Source organism: Artemia sp. Qi Xiang Cuo, chromosome 4 (genome assembly GCF_049724085.1).
Source record: "Artemia sp. Qi Xiang Cuo chromosome 4, ASM4972408v1, whole genome shotgun sequence".
NCBI classification, from domain to species: domain Eukaryota; kingdom Metazoa; phylum Arthropoda; class Branchiopoda; order Anostraca; family Artemiidae; genus Artemia; species Artemia sp. Qi Xiang Cuo.
Window position 1 is genome coordinate 76,135,107 of NC_142797.1, and position 21,856 is coordinate 76,156,962.

At 35.7% G+C, this 21,856-nt stretch overlaps 1 protein-coding gene and 1 long non-coding RNA gene across 3 annotated transcripts in view; one reads left to right on the forward strand and one right to left on the reverse strand.

The window, feature by feature from the left end:
* Positions 1-21,856, forward strand: part of LOC148953444 (uncharacterized) — a 195,595-nt gene that overhangs the window by 51,980 nt on the left and 121,759 nt on the right. The gene's annotated exons all lie outside the window — the stretch shown is intronic.
* LOC148953445 (uncharacterized) overlaps positions 1-21,856 on the reverse strand; it is a 314,181-nt gene that overhangs the window by 7,746 nt on the left and 284,579 nt on the right. The window contains exons 15-16 of one of the 2 annotated variants that reach the window (XM_089088539.1): positions 19,450-19,591; positions 15,362-15,502 (exon numbers count right to left, since the gene is read on the reverse strand). In XM_089088539.1, coding sequence (XP_088944665.1) covers positions 15,362-15,502; positions 19,450-19,591 — 283 coding nt within the window. The remainder of the gene's footprint in view (positions 1-15,361; positions 15,503-19,449; positions 19,592-21,856) is intronic. The other variant, XM_089088540.1, reaches the window with a different exon arrangement.

Consider the following 21,856-nt stretch of genomic DNA (forward strand, 5'->3'; position numbering starts at 1 on the left):
GGACATTCCCCCACAGCCTTCAGGGCAAGGGTTGTAAGTTATGCCCCAGGGGCATATAAGGTTTCTATAGAAGGTATTGCTGTAGGAACTTCAAAAAAGGCTCATTCCATTGAAAATTCAAAGGGCTAGTGCCCTTTTTAATAGTCGAAAGTTATTGAAGAGTAACTAGCCCCCCCCCCCCACGCCCATAATTCCCTCAAACACATCCAATAAAAATTTCTAGATAGCCATACAACAGGGAAAACAGGGTAACAGGGAAAAGGGTGTGTGTGCCACCTCACCTAACCATTGAACTCTTGCCAAGGGCAGGAATGTTGCCTAGAACCAGGTGTGTCGCATGACGTCAGAGGGCTGCCGTAGGAATCCTATGCTATTTTCCCTATGGCTGCCGTAGTGTCAGAGGGTTCCGCTAGAAATTCACCTGACTAACTATTGAACTCTTGCCAGGACTGGGAATTTCGCTTAGAAACAGGTGTTCCGCATGACGTCAGAGGGCATGTTGCAGAAATCCTATGCTATTTTCCCTATCTGTGCTTTTGAAATCCAATGCTGTTTTCCCTATGTTGATTCCCCTATCTGTGCGATTGAAATTCCTGCCACCTGTGCGTTTGAAACTGGACCTCCCCACTACTTGCCTCCTCTAGCACCCTTCCCCCCTCCTGTAGGTCCAACCCTGGTTAGAGCGCTATTTTTGCTTTACTAAAAATCAAATAGATTGCTTCAAATATTATTTGTTGATATTTCGTAAATTGTATTTAGCTGTTGGTTTTTCATATCTTTGAAAGAAATTTTCTTTAAAGGAACAAAACATTGACAGAAGTAATAAATCGATTGTTATAAATATATTTATATCAAGAATTTTTTTTTCTCAAAGTTTATCAACATTTTCCAAAACGAAAAGGTATTTCTTAAAAAAAAAATGTTGTTGTAAGAAATAGCTTTTTAGCTTATGTCGTTTTTGGTAAAGCGCCAATGACACTCTAACCTTTAGGAGGCCTATGGGGCTGGGATTCTTTTTTTGGTAATTTCTATCTATTCTAAGTTTTGCCTCACATTTTGTTGTAATTTGTGTTCATTTTAAAATTAATCTTTTATTCATAATAAATCCCATTGCTTCAATTTTAATTTCGGTCTTCGCTCTTTGTGTAAATTAAATAAAAAAAAGTGTTTTTAGCTGAAAGTAAGGAGCGACGTTAAAACTTAAAACGAACAGAATATATTTTGTATATGAAAGGGGCTATCCCCTCCTCAACGCCTCGCTGTTTACGCTAAAGTTTTTTATTTCACAGGCAGCGCAATGGCGCTGCTTAAGATAAGAACGATGTTGGTATAAAGTATTATTTATTTTTTGTTCTCAGTACCCGGGCACTTCGTATCGAAGGAGTCGTCGTAGAAACTTCGAAAAGGGCTCATTCGATTGGAAATTGGAGTGGCTAGTACCCTTTTTAATAGTCAAAAGTGATTGGAGGGCCCCTAGCCCCCCCCCCCAGGCCCATCATTTCCTCAAACACATCCAATAAAAGTTTTGATCTAGCCATTTTGTTCAGGGTTGTTGATTTCCAGAGAGAAAATATGTTTTTGAGGAGGAAACTCCCCCAAAACCCACGGGGCAAGGGTTTTAAGTTATGCCCTGAGGGCATATAAGAACGATGTTGGCACAATGATTTATTTATTATTGTTTTCATTTAGAGCAGGGCACTTCGTATCAAAGAAGTTGTCGTAGAAACTTCGAAAAGGGATCATTGAATTGGAAATTGGAGTGGTTTGTGCCTTTTTTAATAGTCGAAAGTGATTGGAAGAAGACAAATGCCTCTTTCACGCCCACCATTTGCCAAAACACAACTAATCATCATTTTTAGATAACCATTTTGTTCAGCATACTTGATTTCCAAATAGAAATTGTGTTTTTGAGGAAGCAAGTCCACCACAGCCTTCAGGGCAAGGGTTGTAAGTTATGCCCTTGGGGCATATAAGGTTCTTATAAAAGGCGTTGTCGTAGAAACTTCACAAAAGGCACATTCGATTGGTAATTCAAAGGGTTAGTGCCCTTTGTTATAGTCGAAAGTGATTGGAGAGCAACGAACCCCCACCCCCCACGCCAATAAGTCCCCCAAACACATCTAAATTTTGAGATAGCCCTTTTGTTCAGCGTAGTTGATTTCCAGAAAGAAAATATGCTTTTGAGGAGGACACTCCCCCACAACACTCGGGGCAAGGGTTGTAAGTTATGCCCTGGGGGCATATAAGGTTTTTATACAACGCGTTGTCGTAGAAACTTCAAACAGGACTCAATTGATTGGAAATTGAAGTGTCTAGTGCCCTTTTTAATAGTCGAAAGTGATTGGAAGGCAACTAACACCCCTTCCATGCCCACCATTTCCCCAAATACATCCAATAGAAATTTTGAGATAGCGAATTTGTCCCATGACGTTCAAAGTTCAGGAAATTATACCATTGAGCAGGAACCCCCCCCCCCACAGTCTTCAGGGAAAGGGTTATAAGCTCAGCCCTGGGGCCATATAAGGTTGTTATTGAAATCTTTGTCTTAGAAACTTGAAAAAGGGCTCATTCGATTTGACATTCAAAGGGCTAGGACCCTTTTTAATAGTCGAAAGTGATTTGATGGCAACTAACCCCCCTCTCACGCCCACCATTTTCCCAAACACATCACATCAAACACGTCTATTTTATTCAACGTAGTGGAAAGTTTTGGAAATTAGGTCTTTAAGGATGACAACCCCTCCCCTCACAGCCCTCAGGGCAAGGGTTGTAAGACATGCCCTGGGGGAATATAAAGTCTTTATTAAGAACTTTGTCGTAGAAACTTCAAAAGGGCTCATTCAATAGGAAATTGACAGGGCTACTGTCTTTTTCAATAGTTGAAAGTCATTGGATAGCGACCGACGCCCCTCTCACGCCCACCATTTTCCCAAACACATCCAACCAAAATTTTAAGATATCCATTTTGTTCTATGTAGTTGAAAGTTCTTCAAATTAGGTCTTTTGGGATGATAACCCCCTCAGAGCCCTCATTGTAACGGTTGTAGGTTATGCCCTGGGGCATATAATGTTTTTATTGAAAGCGTTGTCGTAGAAACTTCAAAACGGCTCATTCAATTGGAAATTGAAGAGGCTAGTGCCTTTTTAATAGTTGAAAGGGATTGGATAGCGACTAACGCCCCTCTCACGCCCACAATTTTCCCAAACACATCCAATCAAAATTTTGAGATATCCATTTTGTTCAACGTAGTTGAAAGTTCTGGAAATTAGGTCTTTTAGGATGATAACACCCACAGATACCTCAGTACAAGGGTTGTAAGTTATGCCTTGGGGGCATATAAGGTTTATATAGAAAGTTGTTTTATAAATCATAGGCAGCGAGATCGCGCTGAATAAGTAAAGAACGATGTTGGCACAACGTATTATTTTTTTCCATACCAGGGCATTTCGTATAGAACGAGTTGTCGTAGAAACTTCGAAAAGGGCTCATTCGATTGCATATTTAATAGTCGAAAGTGATTGGAGGGCAACTAGCCCCCCACGTCCATCATTCCCCAAAACACATCCAATCAAAATTTTGAGATTTGTCAAAATTTTGACAAAATGGCTATTTTGTTCAGCGTAGTTGATTTCCACATAGAAAATAGTTTTTTGAGGAGGAAACTCCCCCACAACCCTCAGGGCAAGGGTTATAAGAACAATGTTGGCACAATTCGCTATTTATTAATTCTTTCCTTTAGAGCAGGCCACTTCGTATCGAAGAAGTTGTCGTAGAAAATTCGAAAAGGGCTCATTCAATTGGAAATTGGAGTGGCATGTGCCGTTTTTAATAGTAGAAAGTGATTGGAAGGCAACTAAAACCCCTTACACGCCCACCATTTCCCGAAACACATCCAATCAAAATTTTGAGTGTGTAGCCCTTTTTTTATGTGTAGTTGATTTCCAGATAGTAATTATGTTTTCTAGGAGGACAGTCCTCCACACCCCTTAGGGCAAGGGTTTTAAGTTATGCCCTGGGGGCATATAAGGTTTTTCATAGAAGGTGTTATTGTAAAAACTTCAAACAAGGCTCATTTGATTGGAAATTCAAAGGGCTAGTGCCCTTTTTAATAGTCGAAAGTGATTAGAGGGCAGCAAACCCGCCCCTCACGCCCACCTTTTACCCAAACACATATAATCAAAACTTTTAGATAGCATTTTATTCAACGTAGTTTTAACTTCTGGAAATTAGGTACCCCTCCCCTCCCCACAGCCCACGGTGCAAGGGTTGTAAGTTATGCCGAGGGGGCATATAAGGTTTTTATAGAACGCCTTGTCGTAGAAACTTCAAAAACGGCTCACTCATGGAAATTAAAATGGCTAGTGCCCTTTTTAATAGTCGAAAGTGATTGGAAAGCAGTGATTGAAAAAATACAAATGAATGTGCATTGTCAGTTTATACATATACTGACATCTAGTAATCAAAATGTTAATATTATTTGATTTAATAAAGTTATAAATGTAAAAACATTCATATTTTTTTCAGTAAACTGCAAATTTTGTTCTGGCCTTGGGAAGGCATAGGGGTTTTGCGCACAACTTATGCTAGTTTCTGCTCATTTTGAGTTTGATTCAGTTATTTATTGTAATTTCTGTTCGTTTTGGGTTTCAATTATTTATCGATGCTGATTTGTGGTAGTTTTACGCTTGGTAGATTATCTGATTTTATTTTTGCTAATTTTTTGTTTAATGGAGTTCTTTACTTTTCTTTGAAAAACTTATTTTGTGGAAAAAAGTTTTTTTTAATTAATCCGTCTAAATATTAGAGGCAGCGCTATAGCGTTGCCTATAGTAAAGGCCATACGGCTTCAATGTTTTCTTATTTATTATTTTTTGTTCCCAGAGGTACTTCATATGGAAGGGGTCGCCGTAGAAACTTCAAAGGGGGCTCATTCAATTGGAAACCGAGAGTTCTAGTGCCCTTTTTATTAGTCGAAAGCGATTGGAGGGCAACCAGCCCCCCCCCCCACCCATCATTCCGCAAACAGATTCAATCAAAATTTTTAGATAACCTTTTTGTTCAGCGTAGTTGATTTCAAGATAAAAAATATGTTTTTGAGGAGGACACTCCCCCACAACCCTCAGAGTAAGGGTTTTAATTTATGCCCTGGGGACATATAAGGTTTTTATAGAAGGCGTTGTCGTAGAAACTTCAAAATAGGGTCATTAGATTAGAAATTCAAAGGGCTAGTGCCCTTTTTAATAGTCTAAAGTGATTGAAGCGCACCTAGCCCCCCCCACGCCCATCATTCCCCCAAACACATCCAATCAAAATTTTGAGATAGCCATTTTGTTCAGCGTTGATTTCCATATAGAAAATATGTTTTTGAGGAGGAAACTCCCCCATAACCCTTAGGGCAAGGTTTTAAGTTATGACCTGGGGGCATATAAGGTTTTTATAGAAAGCGTTGTCGTATAAACTTCAAAAAAGGTTCATTCGATTGGAAATTCAAAGGAGAAGTGCCCTTTTTAATTGTCGAAAGTGATTGGAGGGCAACTAACCCCCCCCCCCTCACGCCAATCATTCCTCCAAACACATCCAATCAAAATTTTGAGATAGCCATATTGTTCAGCGTAGTTGATTTCCAGAGAGAAAATATATTTTTGAGGAGGACACTCCCCTACAACCCTCAGGGCAAGGGCTTTAAGTTATGTCCTGAGGACATATAAGAAAGGTGTTGGCACAATGTGTTATTTATTTGTTTTTTTCCTGTCGTAGAAACTTCAAAAAAGGCTCATTCGACTGGAAATTCAAAGTGCTAGTGCGCTTTTTAATAGTTGAAAGTGATTGGAGGGCAACAAACCCCCCTCTCACGCCAACCTTTTCCCCAAACACATCCAATCAAAATTTTAAGATATCGATTTTATTAAACGTAGTATTAAGTTCTGGAAATTAGATCTTTCAGGATGACAACTCTCCCACAGCCCTCAGGGAAAGGGTTGTAAGTTATGCCCTGGGGGCATATAAGGTTTTGTATAGACAAAGTTGTCGTAGAAACTTCAGAAAGGGCTCAGTTGACTGGGAATTTAAATGGCTAGTTTTTCTTTTAAATAGTCGAAAGTGATTATAAAGCAACTGACACCCCTTCCACGGCCACCATTTCCCCAAACACATCCAATCAAATTTTTGATATAACCATTTTGTTCAACATAGTTGAAATAGCTTTTTTTCAACGTAGTTTGAGATAGCTTTCTTTTCAATAGTTCAAAGACCACATAACGAAAACTCAGGGGTCAACACAGCCCCTGAGGGCAGGTGTTGTAAGCTATACCCTGGAGGAATAAATGGTTCTTATTGAAGGGATGCTCGTAAAAATTCAGAGATGGCTCATTTGATTGGACATTGAAAATTCTAATTCAGTTTTTAAGAGTCAAATGAGATTAGAGGGCAACTAGCCCCACGCCCCCTTTTGCCCAAATGCATCCAATAAATATTTTGCGAAAGCCATTAAGTTAAAAATTGCTCAAAAGACAAATAACAAAAACTCAGGTGTCGTCAAAACCCTCCAGGGCTTGGGGGCAGGCGTTGTAAGTTATGCCCTGGGGCATATATTGTTCGTATGAAAGCGATGCTCGTATAAACTTAAGAGAGGGCTCATTTGATTGGATATTGAAAGTTCAAGATCACTTTATAATAGTCAAAAGAGATCCAAGGTAGCTAGCCCCCCCCCCTCCCCCCACGCCTTCTTTTTCAAAACCCATCTGAGGAAAATTTTGAGAAAAAAATTTTGTTAAAAATAGTTCAAAGGTCAGATAAGAAAAAATCCGGTGTCAATAGAACCTACCAGGGCACAGGCGAAGGCGTTCTAAGTTATACCCTAAGGCCCAAATAAACTTCATAGAGGGCTCATTTGATTGGAAATTGAAAGTTTTGGTTCACTTTTTAAGGGTCAAGAGAGTTAAACTAGCCCCCCCCCAACGGTATTTTTTCCCAAAACCCGTCCGCTACAAATTTTGAGATAACCAGTGTTTTCGAAATTGTTCAAGAATTAGATAACAAAATGCTCCCCAGAGCCCGGGGTAAAGGCGTTGTAAGTGTTGTCTTGGGGGCGTATATAGTTCTTATGAAAGGGATGATTCTATAAAGTTCAGAAGGGGCTCATTTGATTGGAAATTGAAAGTTCTAGTTCAATTTTTCAGAGCCAAAAGATATCCGAGAGCAACTAGACCCCCTCCCACCCACACTCTTTTTTCTCCAAGCCCATCCGATAAAACTTAAATAATAGCCATTTCATTAAAAATAGTTCAAAGGTCAGCTAAGAAAAATTCCTGTGTCGACGGAACCCGCCAGGGCCCGGAGGCAGGCGTTATAAGTAATGTTCGAGGGGCATGTATAGCTCTTATGGAAGGGATGCTCGTATAAACTTCTGAGACGGCTCATTTGATTGGAAATTTAAAGTTCTTGTTCACTTTTTAAGAGTCAAAAGAGGTCAGAGGGCAACTAGTGCCCACCCCCCCCCCTCCTCCACGCCCTAAATTCAACAGATAAAGTTTTGAGATAGACATTCTGTTAAAAATTGCTCAAAAGTTAGATAACAAAACTCAGGTGTCGTCACAACCCTCCAGGGCCCGGGGGCAGGCGTTGTAAGTTATACCCTGGGGCATATATTGTTCGTATGAAAGGGATGCCCGTATAAACTTAATAGAGGGCTCATTTGTTTGGATATTGAAAGTTCAGGCTCACTTTTTAATAGTAAAAATAGATCCGAGGGCAGCTAGCCCCACCCCCACACCTTCTTTTTCAAAACCCATCTGATGAAAATTTTAAGATAGAAATTTTGTTAAAAATAGTTCAAAGGTCAGATAAGAAAAAATCTGGTGTCAATAGAACCCCCAAAAGCACAGGGGAAGGCGTTCTAAGTTATGCCCTAAGGGCATGTATGGTTCTTATGAAAGGGATGCTCGTATAAACTTCATAGAGGGCTCATTTGATTGAAATTTGAAAGTTCTAGTTCACATTTTAAGAGTCAAGAGAGTTAAACTAGCCCCCACCACGGTATTTTTCCCCCAACCCGTCAGCTACAAATTTTGATATAGCCACTGTTTTGGAAATTTTTCAAGAATAAGATAACAAAAAAGCCCCCCAGAGACCAGGGTATAGGCGTTGTAAGTGTCGTCCAGGGGGCGTATATGGTTCTTATGAAACGGATGCTTGTATAAACTTCAGAGGGGGTTCATTTGATTGGATATTGAAAGTTCTAGTTCAATTTTTAGGAGTCAAAAGATATCCGAGGGCAACTAGAACCCCCCGCCCCCAACACACACACACCCTTTTTTCTCCAAGCCCATCCGATAAAATTTTAATAATAGCCATTTCATTAAAAATAGTTCAATAGTAAGATAAGAAAAATTCCTGTGTCGACGAAACCCGTCAAGGCCCGGAGGTAGGCGTTATGAGTAATGCTCTAGGGGAATATATAGTTCATATGGAGGGGATGCTCGTATAAACTTCGGAGAGGGCTCATTTGATTGGAAATTAATAGTTCTTGTTCACTTTTTAAGAGTCAAAAGAGGTCAGTGGGCAACTAGCGCCTCCCCCCTCCTCCACGCCCTAAATGCAACAGATAAAAATTTTGAGATAGACATTTTTTTAAAAATTGCTCAAAAGTCTGATAACAAAAACTAAGGTGTCGTCACAGCCCTCCAGGGCCCGGGGGCAGGCGTTGTAAGTTATGCCCTGGGGCATATATTTTTCGTATGAAAGGGATGTTCGTATAAACTTAAGAGAGGGCTCATTTGAAATGACATTGAAAGTTCGAGCTCACTTTTTAATAGTCAAAAGAGATCCGAGGGCAGCTAGCCCCACCCCCACGCCTTATTTTTCAAAACCCATCTTATGAAAATTTTGAGATAGAAGTTTTGTTAAAAATAGTTCAAAGGTTGGATAAGAAAAAATCTGCTGTCAATAGAACCCCCCAGGGCCCGGGAGAAGGCGTTCTAAGTTATGCCCTAAAGGCATGTATGGTTCTTATGAAAGGGATGCTCGTATAAACTTCAAAGAGGGCTCATTTGATTTGAAATTGAAAGTTCTAGCTCTCTTTTTAAGAGTAAAGAGAGTTAAATTAGCCCCCTCCACGGTATTTTTCCCCAAACCCGTCCGCTACAAATTTTGAGATAGCCAGTGTTTTGGAAATTTTTCAAGAATTAGATAACAAAAACGCCCCCCAGAGCCCGGGGTACAGGCGTTGTAAGTGTTGTCCTGGGGGCGTATATGGTTCTTATGAAAGGGATGCTTCTATAAAGTTCAGAGGGGGCTCATTTGATTGGAAATTGAAAGTTCTAGTTCAATTTTTAAGAGTCAAAAGATACCCGAGAGCAACTAGACCCCCTCCCACACACACTCTGTTTTCCCCAAGCCCATCCGATAAAATTTAAATAATACCCATTTCATCAAAAATAGTTCAAAGGTCAGATAAGAAAAATTCCTGCGTCGACGGAACCCGCCAGGGCCCGGAGGCAGGCGTTATGAGTAATGCTCTAGGGAAATATATAGTTCTTATGGAAGGGATACTCGTATAAAATTAGGAGAGGGCTCATTTGATTGGAAATTGAAAGTTATTGTTCACTTTTTAAGAGTCAAAAGAGGTCAGAGGGCAATTACTGCCCCCCCCCCTTCCTCCACGCCCTAAATGCAACAGATAAAATTCTGAGATAGACATTCTGTTAAAAATTGCTCAAAAATTAGATAACAAAACTCAGGTGTCGATACAACCCTCCAGGGCCCGGGGGCAGGCGTTGTAAGTTATGCCCTGGGGCATATATTGTTCGTATGAAAGGGATGCTCGTATAAACTTAATAGAGGGCTCATTTCTTTGGATATTGAAAGTTCGAGCTCACTTTTTAATAATCAAAAGAGATCCGAGGGCAGCTAGCCCCATCCCCACACCTTCTTTTTCAAAACCCATCTGATGAAAATTTCGAGATAAAAATGTTGTTAAAAATGGTTCAAAGGTCAGATAAGAAAAAATTTGGTGTCAATAGAACCCCCCAGGGCACAGGGGAAGGCGTTCTAAGTTATGCCCTAAGGGCATGTATGGTTCTCATTAAAAGGATGCTCGTATAAATTTCATAGAGGGCTCATTAGATTGGAATTTGAAAGTTCTAGTTCACTTTTTAAGAGTCAAGAGAGTTAAACTAGCCCCCCCACGGTATTTTTTCCCCAAACCGTCTGCTACAAATTTTGAGATAGCGACTGTTTTGGAAATTTTTCAAGAATAAGATAACAAAAAAGCCCCCCAGAGCCCGGGGTATAGGCGTTGTAAGTGTTGTCCAGGGGGCGTATATGGTTCTTATGAAACGGATGCTTGTATAAACTTCAGAGGGGGTTCATTTGATTTGAAATTGAAAGTTCTAGTTCAATTTTTAAGAGTCAAAAGATATCCGAGGGCAACTATAACCCCCCACCCCCAACACACACACACTCTTTTTTCTCCAAGCCCATCTGATAAAATTTAAATAATAGCCATTTCATTAAAAATAGTTCAATAGTAAGATAAGAAAAATTCCTGTGTCGACGGAACTCGTCAAGGCCCGGAGGCAGGCGTTTTGAGTAATGCTCTAGGGGAATATATAGTTCATATGGAAGGGATGCTCGTATAAACTTCGGAGAGGGCTCATTTGATTGGAAATTAATAGTTCTTGTTCACTTTTAAAGAGTCAAAAGAGGTCAGAGGGCAACTAGCGCCTCCCCCCTCCTCAATTTAAATAATAGCCATTTCATTAAAAATAGTTCAAAGGTTAGATAAGAAAAATTCCTGTGTCGACGGAACCTGCCAGGGCCCGGGGGCATGCGTTATGAGCAATGCTCTAGGGGAATATATAGTTCTTATGGAAGGGATGCTCGTATAAACTTCGGAGAGGGCTCAGTTGATTGGAAATTAAAAGTTCTTGTTCACTTTTCAAGAGTCAAAAGAGATCAAAGGGCAACTAGCACCTCCCCCCTCCTCCACGTCTTAAATGCAACAGATAAAAATTTTGAGACAGACATTTTGTTAAAAATATTTCAAAGTTCTGACAACAAAAAAACTCCGGTGTCGACACAGCCCCCCAGGGCCCGCGGGTAGGCGTTTTAAGTTATGTCCTGGGGGCATATATGGTTTTTATGGAAGGGATGCTCGTATAAACTTCCTAGAGGGCTCATTTTATTGGAAATTGAAAGTTGTAATTCACTTTCTAAGAGTAAAAAGTGATGGAAGGGCAGCTAGCCTCCCCCCACACTCCATTTATTTTTTATCCTAGAGGCACTTCATATAGAAGGGGTCGTCGTATAAACTTCAAAGGGGGCTCATTCGATTGGAAATCGAGAGTTCTAGTACCATTTATATATATAATAAATATATATATATATATATATATATATATATATATATATATATATATATATATATATATATATATATATATATATATATATATATATATATATATATATATATATATATATATATATTTGACATGTGACGAAGGAAAATGTACACGGAAATCTTGCATCTAAAAGCAGATAAAAGAACATATATCGGAAAGCCTGACTAAGTGTTTAAACCATGTTATCTATCCTGCATCCACAAGAAAAAGAAATAGTCTTTAAAATCTGGTACTACTGGAAGAAATTAAATTCCTATTCTACCCTCCCAAGCGTGTCTAGCACGTCTTAGGAAACCGTGAATTTGAAAATAAAGAGTTGGTAAAATTGGTAAAAAGTCTCCCCAACATTCATAGCTATCAAAAATCAAAAGTACTCATAAAATATCACTAAAAATTGTTTCATTGGCCGCGAAAATTCCTCCTGTTAGGCGTTCAACCATTCCGTATTGAATGTATATCAGTAATGGGTAACCCCTCGTTACTACGTTTTTTATGTTTTGGAAAGATATTGAAAAACCATTCCCACCTGGACGAGATCCTAGCATTATAAAATTTTTCTTTTTGAAATTCTTCAAAAGAATTTCCGAATGAATTCATTGATATTCATTATTTTTTTTCTGTCAAATAAACAATAGTGAACCAAGATTTACGCCTGGGTTGACCATATTAAACCCTACAATTACACCCTAATAAGTTATTAATCTCATGCAATAATCGCGTTTTTTGATGGTGAATTGATACTCAGTAAAAAACTAATATCTAGCCTCAGCTTTAATCTTGAACAAGTCTTCTTCGTGTTGCCTGGGACAAATATAGGAAAATTCTACGAAACACACACACTGGAATTTGTTTTAAAATCTCCGCAAAAATATCGCAATGCTGTTTTGCTTTGTTTTCTGTGTGTAAAGTCTGTGTTTCCTGTCTGATAAAGTCTAGTTTATATTAACAAGGTTTGTTTCTGTAAAAATAAGAGGCCATAGATACCATACTGGCAGGGCCTTAGCCAGTATTTTTTTGGGTGGGTGGGGGGGGGGGTACAAAAACATTTTTTTCAGGAGGGGTGTGCTAAAAAAAGACTTAAAAACGTGTCAAAATTGTATTTTTATTCATTATGTTCCTGCGAGTCGGACGAACATTTCGGGGGGGGGGGGGTCAAACTGGCATATTGTACACCCTTTATCCCTAAAATGCCTACAGTCAGTAAAAAATTGACTGTCATTATAGAACATTCATTCGATTACAAAAATCCATAGAGTAACGCACGCTTGCACATTTTCACACAGTTAAAGTGTTGTCACGCGGATTATTTAAAAGAAGGCAGGCACCTAAGGCCTCAACATTTAGAGTCTGATCAGGTTTAATACGTAATTTCACATTGACACGAGTTGTTTTGAGCTTTCCTGCTCAAAAATAATAATAATAAAAATAAATATTAAATATAAATAAATAAAATAATAATAAAAATAAATACTAAAATAAAGTGAAATGGAGGAAAAAAATCTTAAGAAATTTTAAACCGTATTGTATCTAATTTTGTTTCGCTTATTCATTCTCTAAATCTATCTTGCTATTATTATCACAAACACAGCTGCACAGTAAATGCTGTATCTTCCATCCATCCATGCATCATACAACGGAAAACCAAGAACAGAAAAGGGAAAAAACTTTTGAAGTAACATCAAGCTGCCATAAATCGATGGCTAATTGGATAAAAAGCCAAGACAGAAAGCCAAGACACAATATTGTGAATTAAAATCGAATTGCCATCAAGTCATTGGCTAATTGGAGACAAAGCCAAGACAGATAGTCTGAGTGAGAGGCAAAGATGGCATAAGCCTTTTTCAGTACTGTTTAAAAATGATGTCATTTTCACTTGTTGATAGCTAATCTATCATCCATCCATCGATCATACAGCGGAAAACCAAGAACAGAAAAGAGGAAAAAACTTACTTCATTACAAATGTATAGAAACCAAACTTAAATGCATCTACGTATTAGAAAACATTATTTATATCATATACAAAGTCTATATCTGAAGCACTAGGAAAGGGCACTGAACGACGAACCTTCGACTTTGTTTCTTTTATATGTGTCGTTTAATCGAGTTACAGTTTACTCAGGGTTGGCTACTCCGAACCTTCGAAGTATTCTTGAATTTTGGACCTCGGGGGGAGTTGAGGCAGCTTTTTAGTAAAACTAAAGAAGCATTAACGAACTTTTCTTTGATCAGACTTAGAAAAATTTTATGAATACGAGTAACATACAGAATGTGGTGAAATAAATTGAAAAGTGACACAAGAAGCTGCAAGTTGCAACGCAATTTTGCGATTACTATGAATGCATGTGGAGTAACAAGTCTGTGAGAGCTTTGGTTCATCAGGATCCAGAATTGATTAGTGTGAAAAAGAGTTGTACTGATAGAAAGACAAAAATATTTGATACTTTTTTGTGCTTTCTTTTAGAGATACTAGGGGTGAAGTGTGGGACAGCAATAGTTTCATACAGTTGAAAACGAGAAATTCACACCTGCCAGTGTTGAATTTGAGACAAAGCTTCGTGTTTCTATCTTGCTGACTAAAAAAAATTCTGATGCCTGGGACAACCGAATACGCAATGGAGGCCAAACGGATAAGGTAAACTGTAACAGTTACTCTCAAACTCACATAAGTCAACTAACTTGAAAAGATTTAAAGGAGTAGAATTAACTTCGTTAAAAGATTTAACGGAGAGCAATGAATTGCTCTGAGCAGCAAATTCTCCCTTCTTAGGAATTGACGAAACATCTGCAATACAGAAGGACAAAAGAACAAAACACGTTAGATGTTGCATGAACAATGTTAAATTCTCTGCGAGGGAAAGGCCTCCACAATTCATATTCTACCCACTTGCCAAATTGACACAAACAGACAGCTTCAGGTTCAATTCCGGCTATAAAGAGTATTGATCCTTCTCTCTTGCTTATTTTTCCTTACTTTTTCTTAAACAATAAGTAGAACAACAGAAAAATTGTTATACAAGACAGTGGAACGCAACTTTTAAATGATTATTTCGACCCTATATCCAAGGGCCGTCCTCAGCAAAACAAACGAAGAAAAAAACAATATAAAAGAAACTTACTTACTTTTTCTTTTCTTTCTTTGTCTGAAATACATAAATTATTTTGATTCTTTTCATTATTTGTTTTAATCATCACATCATAAATACCATCAGTAGGTTTACATGTGATACAACAAAGATTAAAAAAAAAACAAACTTTACCAATATTCACACATGATAGTAGAAAAACAACACTAGATGACTCATTGAATTCCATATTGAGTTAACTTACAAAGAGTCGAAAATCTATATGTGTAAATTTCAGCGGTTTTTAGTACTTTTCAGTCAAAACTGTTTATATGATTCGGTCTAAGAGTCCTTTTTCAGTTTTTCCTCTTCAGCAGAAATGGGAAAAAAATCGCAAATAGTTAAGATAATTACGCATTAGGCGAACATTCAATATATAAACAAGTTGCGTTGGTAAATATTGACTGTTTCCAATTAGTCTCGTTGAAGCCACAGCTTTGTCTTAGCAATCAATATTTACTAAAAATATGTCTAATTTATTCTTTATATTTATTCTTTATTCTATTTATAGATATTAATTGTATTCTTTCTCTAATTGCTGTATAACAATCTAAAAATTATGAGGTATAAATATGAGGTATTAAGATATTAATTGTATTCTTTCTCTAATTGCTGTATAACAATCTAAAAATTGCCAAGAAAAATACTGGGATTCTCCCCCCTACCTTGGAAAATTCTTAGTAATTACCATGCCTCCTGTTTCATTTCTATTGATAGAGGGCTTGAATCAAATATCATTTTGTATTAAGTAGTACCTACTGATTACAGGCAACGATTGCTTGTAATGACTATGTTATCACTGGGAAGAGGCATATGGCTGTGGGATTTAACTAACCTTTGCAAATCGGTGTTTTTCCTTTGAGTCCTACTTGAATCATGCCAGTCTTGCATACGCATTTCTTTGAGCCACCTTCAGATACACATTTGTGAGAATCTTCACAGTCTGTGCATTCACTTTCGTCGAACACTAATGGATCTTAAAAACAAGAATTGACTGGAGTTAAAGCTAAAATTAATTAAAACGGCACATACTAAAAACTATTAATTCTCAAAATTTAAGGAAGATATTAGGAAAAAATGAAGTGCCTTTAATCTATTTATAGATTTACCCAGAGACTCCAAGCTCTTCTCCAATAAGAAGAGGTCTGTTTTCCACAGTGTCCCTTTTGGGTCCTTGGGTTAAACACAATCCTGTAAAGTAAGGTATATAGGGTATCCATTTCTCTTCAACTTTGATCGTAATTACCTTCAACAGAAAATTCTGTCACAAAACAAGCAATTTATGCACAATATCACGATGGCAATTACAATAATAGCATACAACTATCCAAATCAAGCTTTTTATTTCAGTACAACGATGTTATCCACTAATGGTCACCTACTATAAGAAAATTTACAAATAATCACGGGTTTTTGAAAAGTTTGGTTACAAAGCTTTTATTAGTTTTTAAAATTTTTTATTATCCTAGAATTTTTGGACAGCAATCCTTTGGCCGGTCTTCGGTAAAATATCATTTTGTAGCAAAAATTTCAAAAATGGTACGTGGTCGGGGCTTAAAATGTTCTGTTACTGAGAAAAATTCATTAGGAATAAAAAATTTCTGCTTTTAATAACTCCATTGCAATTTCCTGTAGCCACTACTTCAATATTATCAGTCGTTCTTTCTCGAGAAACACAAAAAACAGAGAAAAAAACAACAAACGCATAGGCCTACAAATACATTCATAGCTATCGATAACAAAGAAACAGCAAAATTTCTCTTTTACACAGTACAGGTAGCTCAAAATTTCTATTAGGGAGATACAAAAATAATAAAAAAAAACACTGAAAACAAACAAATTCAGATGCCTTCAAATCAATTGACGAAACTGAGAAATTATGTTTTTTTCGCATTTTTTTTTACAGTACAGGGAGCTGTAAATCTCTCTTTGGTTAGCAAATATGCTGAACTTATTAACATATTTAATGACTAAGATCTAATTGGTAGATAGTCCTAATTGGCATATATAATATTTTCTTATACCAATTACTTTTAATCTAAAGCCTCAAAATTAGGAGGACATAATATTTGAATTCGATATAAAAGTTGTATTCTAGAACATGCGTATTGGTTAAGAATACAGATTTATAGATTAATCTATAGGTTGTTTTTGTTGTCAAAAATTAAACAAATTTGAGATTTGAAAACAAAAATGGATTTGGTTCGTACAATATTATTAACAACAATAAGTTTTAAAGCGTCCATCATGTTATAAAAACATACCTAAAAGAATAAAAATAAAACCGCTTTAAGAATGAAGTAGTAATGCGAGGAAATAGCAGCAGTGATGCCAAACGTGGTACAATTGTACCATTTTGGTACATTTCACCTCTACTGGTACAATTTAGTACAATCCCACAAAATATGGTACATTTTACAAAATTATGGTACAATATGGTACAATTCCATATTTTTGTACCTATGATGGTATTCTTTAATCTGCAAATAATTAATTTCACCCTGATCTGTTCAGCATAGTCAAGACAAGAGACAGATAAGCAGTCATTTATTTTCCTTTTTTCGTATTAATGAAAAAAAAAGCTTTCTGAAAAATAAATTTTTCAAACAAAAGTAAAATCTATTTTAAACTTTAGCTCAGCAGATACAAATATCTGCTTAAAATTCAAACTCAAAACGACCAGAAATTACAATTAAAGAATAAATGAAACCCAAAACCAACATAAATTAAACAAACAATCATAGGAAAAAAACATACAACAAGTAATAATATAAATGAATAAATAGATCTTAAAGTGAGTAATACCTAGATTGAATATGAAAATCAAGCTAAAAACGGAAAAAAAAATTTTGCTATTGAAGCATAAATGAAACTCAAAACGAAGAGAAATTAAATAAACATTCAAAGCAAACAAACATACAATAGATATTAATGCAAAGGAAAAGATAAATCTTAAAACGAGTGAAACTTAAATTGAATATGCAAATCAAGCTTGAAACGAACAAAAACCACTACAAACAAGAGTTTTGGTATCACATCCTTCTCTCACTGTAAAAGTCTAAAACCTACTGCGTCATTGGCGCTTTACTGAAAGCCAATTTTTACAAACATTTTCTTTTGTACTTCATATTAAAAATAAACATTAAATTTATAGTAAAATTTTGAACTGATGAGCTTTCAGCAATTAATGTCATTATACATCAAATATTCAGTTTAATTTATTAGTATACAACTCGTAGTTTCACTACAAACAAGATTTTGGGTACTGCCCCCTTCCTTAACTGTAAATAAGAACCAAAAACATTCTGTGTCACTGGCGCATCAATGAAACCGAAGTATATTACAAATATCATCTTTTTCAGTTCTTTCAGCATTGAAAACAAAAATAAAATGAGAATGAAATAAATTAATGAACAGATGGATCTTTTAACAACTAATATCATTATATATCAAATATTCATTTTGATGCTCTTCATACTTTCCAACACTGTGCAAGACGCATATAATTTTCAATAAAGCGCCAATGACGCAGTATGTTTTAGACTTTTACAGTGAGAGAAGGAGGCGATACCCACACTTTTCTCCGGCAGACAAATAGCAGGCCAAACTATAAAGTCTTACAAAAAGAAAAGATTTAAACTATTATTTTCTTTTTCCCTGGAAAGACTATGTCAATACAAACCGAACAGAAAATAATTAAAAAAAACTGTTTCCAAAAAATTAGTTTTTCAAGAAAAGTAAAGAACTCCATTAAACCAAAAATGAGCAAAAATAAAATCAAATCATCTACCAAGCATGAAAACTACCACAAATCAGCATCGATAAATAAATGAAACCCAAAACACACAGAAATTACAATAAATAACCGAGTAAAACTCAAAACGAGCATAAATTAACATGATAGGGCTCAAAACCCATATGCCTTCCCAAGGCCAGAACATAATTTACACTTTAATGAAAAAAAATTACAATGAATGTGCATTGTCAGTTTAATATACATATACTGATATTTAATAATCAAAATGTTAATATTATTTGATTTATTAAAGATATAAAAGTAAAAACATTTATATTTTTCCAGTAAAGTGCAAGTTATGTTCTGGCCTTGGGAAAGCATAGGGGTTTTGAGCCCTACTCATGTTAATTTTTGCTCGTTTTGAGTTTGAAAAAGTTTTCCAAACTTTGCCAAGTTTATAAATGGTCGTAAGTGGCCGAAAAACAACTACTTTTGTTGGGCTGTAGTAAAATGTTTCTGTTGTAATATATGTCACTCCGAACAATTTCTTCAAGTACTGTCAGGAGTAATGTACTGTATTAGAAGAGAAAGAAAAACAAAGGTATGGAGAAAGAAAGTGAATGAAAATGTCCTATGCAAACGTCACCAACGATCCGCGTGTTACGCTTTTCGTAACACGCGGAAAAAATTTGGGATATGGTACATTTTTTTTTTTGTGTTTTGTACATTTTTCACGCAACTTGTGGTACATTTTGTTTCGAGGTTGGTAACACTGAATAGCAGTTATTTTCAGAGCTACCTAATCAGTTGGATAAACTTCTTTCAGTGAGTTTTAGGGCGACATGGTGTAAATTATTTCAGAATAAATTAGATTAAATAAAAATTTGAATCAAAGGCCCTCTCCCAATTGCAAAAATTAAACTTGTTTTTAAATACTTGTTGTGTATGGAGACGATTAGGTGGATCAGACGCTGACCACATGGTTTAATAGCAAAAAAAAAAATTAGTTTTTAATTGGTGGAAAAGAGCCATATTACGAAGTTTGAGAGCATGAGAAATGGGAATGCACTTGGATATTCAAATGGTGGTTCATTACTGCTTTCTTTCGTTGTTCATTTGATGTTCTTGTTGATAAATTAAATATTTATAAATTTGAAGAACATGAATAAAATTAGCGTGTAACTTACCAACAATTGCATATGTCACTTTCTCCTGGTTTCTTAGCTGTCTGTAAGGTGACAGGATGAAGGGTAAAAATCGGCCTTTAGCTCCTGAGCCTTTAGAAAATCCTTTAATTTGACCAATCGCATCTTTGAACACTGCTTTCAGCTTAAAGGTATGTGCTTTATTAAAGCGAAAGAAAAAAATAAATGCTGTTGTATTTTGTTTTATTATATATTGAAAATCTAATTAAAAATTTAGTCTTGCATAAAACTGAAGTCTCCTGATATTTTTCCCAATAAACACTTTAATAATTTCTTTGACCACGCTTTATTTGTATTTACAATTATAACGAAATGAAAATATAAAAAACGGAGAAAATATCTTTTAAAAGTAGTTTTAAATATTATTCGATACGAGTAACTTATGTTAATTTAATCTAGGGCATAAGTAAGATATTCATTAAAAAGACGTTCTTTTTTTCAGAATCCAATGTCCAAAAATGATATTTCTGACATATACTTAAAGTACTAAACAATAGGTATTCTATAGTGTGTTTTATGTTAGGTTTCGTGAAATACTATATTGGAATCTTGTCTAAATATGAGTTTTCTTTCATTAATTATTTTTTTTTTATAGCGTTTGTGTTTTTTCTCTCATTCTTTTTAATATATTTAATTAAGGTATTTTTTGGTTCATTCCCTTTTCTTCTGTTGATAAATTATTTTAATGAGATGCTTAAATAATCAAATTTTATTTTTATCTGTATAGATATATTTTTGTCTTATAAATAGTTTTATCCTTTTTTCAATATTTTTCTTTCGGTTTAATTGTAAGGTGGATTCTTGTAATACAAAAAGTAACTTAATGTGTTCATCACCATTATTCTTAAGAAGCTTCGTCTTTTTGGCCTAGTGGATGCTGTAGTTTAGGCCAAAGCCAAATAACGATGGTTGACAAATAGTCAAGTAAATAAGTAATAAATAGATATAGTATGGCTACAAATGGTAAAGGATTTTTATGTGATAATAGCTTAAACACTCTTTTGACAGCTTAATAATTGTCAACCATGTTTTCCATGAGTTTTTAAGCTCCATTGGTGGCCAGCACTTAAGTAGTAAGGCCATAATACGTACATGCGTAACCCCCAGTCCCCCCTCAATACCTACAAGTGGATATTATCAGTTCACAGTCCAATTCAAGTAAACCAGTTTACTATATCATGGAGTTCACATTCCAATTCAGAAAGCGCGCCCTATGATTGTTTCCGGTTCCCGGGGGTCTTAATACGTTCAACTGGCCAGGAATATTAAATTTGGTAATAGCTGACACGATTTTGATAGCACCATGTCAGATTTTGATAATAGCAGACACGGTTTGATAGTAATAGAGAATATTTTTTTATTTTCAGGTAAGATTTTGTAAATACCATGCAAGATTTTTTTAATAAGTTGCATGGTTTTGATAATACCATTTAAGATTTTGATAATATCATGGAGCATTCTCACAATAGCTTGCGAGAGTTTTATAATATAGTGCAAGATGTTTGATAGTATTAGACAATATTTGGTAATACCAGACAAAACTTCAGTAATACTTGGCAATATTTTGATAGTACAAGACACTATTTTAGATTTAGATTTTAGATTTTATTAATATCAGACAAGTTTTGATAGTAGCAGTAAACATTTTGTTAATATCAAGTTACTGCCATTTAAGTTTTATGTAAAAACTTACAATATTTTGATAATACCTTGTAAGATTTTATAATACCATAGAGGATTTTCATTAGGTCTGACAAGATGTTGATAGTAATAGACACGATTTGGTAGTACCATGCATTATTTGATAGCTCAACAAATGTTATTTGATAATATCAGACAAGATTTTGATAATTCTAAGAATGTTTTTCGTAATACTTGGCAGGATTTTGATAACACCCCACACGATTTTGATGGCAACATGCTAGATCCTGACAATATTGGACAACTTTTGAGCGTACCGGAAAATACTTTGTTCATAAAAAGTAGCATTTTGATAAGACCATGCAAGATTTTGTTAATAACTTGCAAGATTTTCTTAATACATTGTTGGATTTTGATAATACCAGAGAGGATTCTTCTGATGTCTTTCAAGATTTGGTGATAATAGACAGAATTTTTATAATACCATGCAAGATTTTAATAATGTATAACAAGATTTTGATAATATCACAAATCATTTTGATAGCACCATTATGGATTTTTATAATATGAGACAAATTTTGATAGTAGCAGAAAATATTTTGTTAATATCAAGTACCGAGCATGATTTTTAAATAACTTTCAAGATTTTGATAATACCATGAAAGATTTTGGCAATACCAGAGAAGATTTTCATTAAGTCTGACAAGATCTTGATAGTAATAGACAAGGTTTGCCACACAAGATTTTG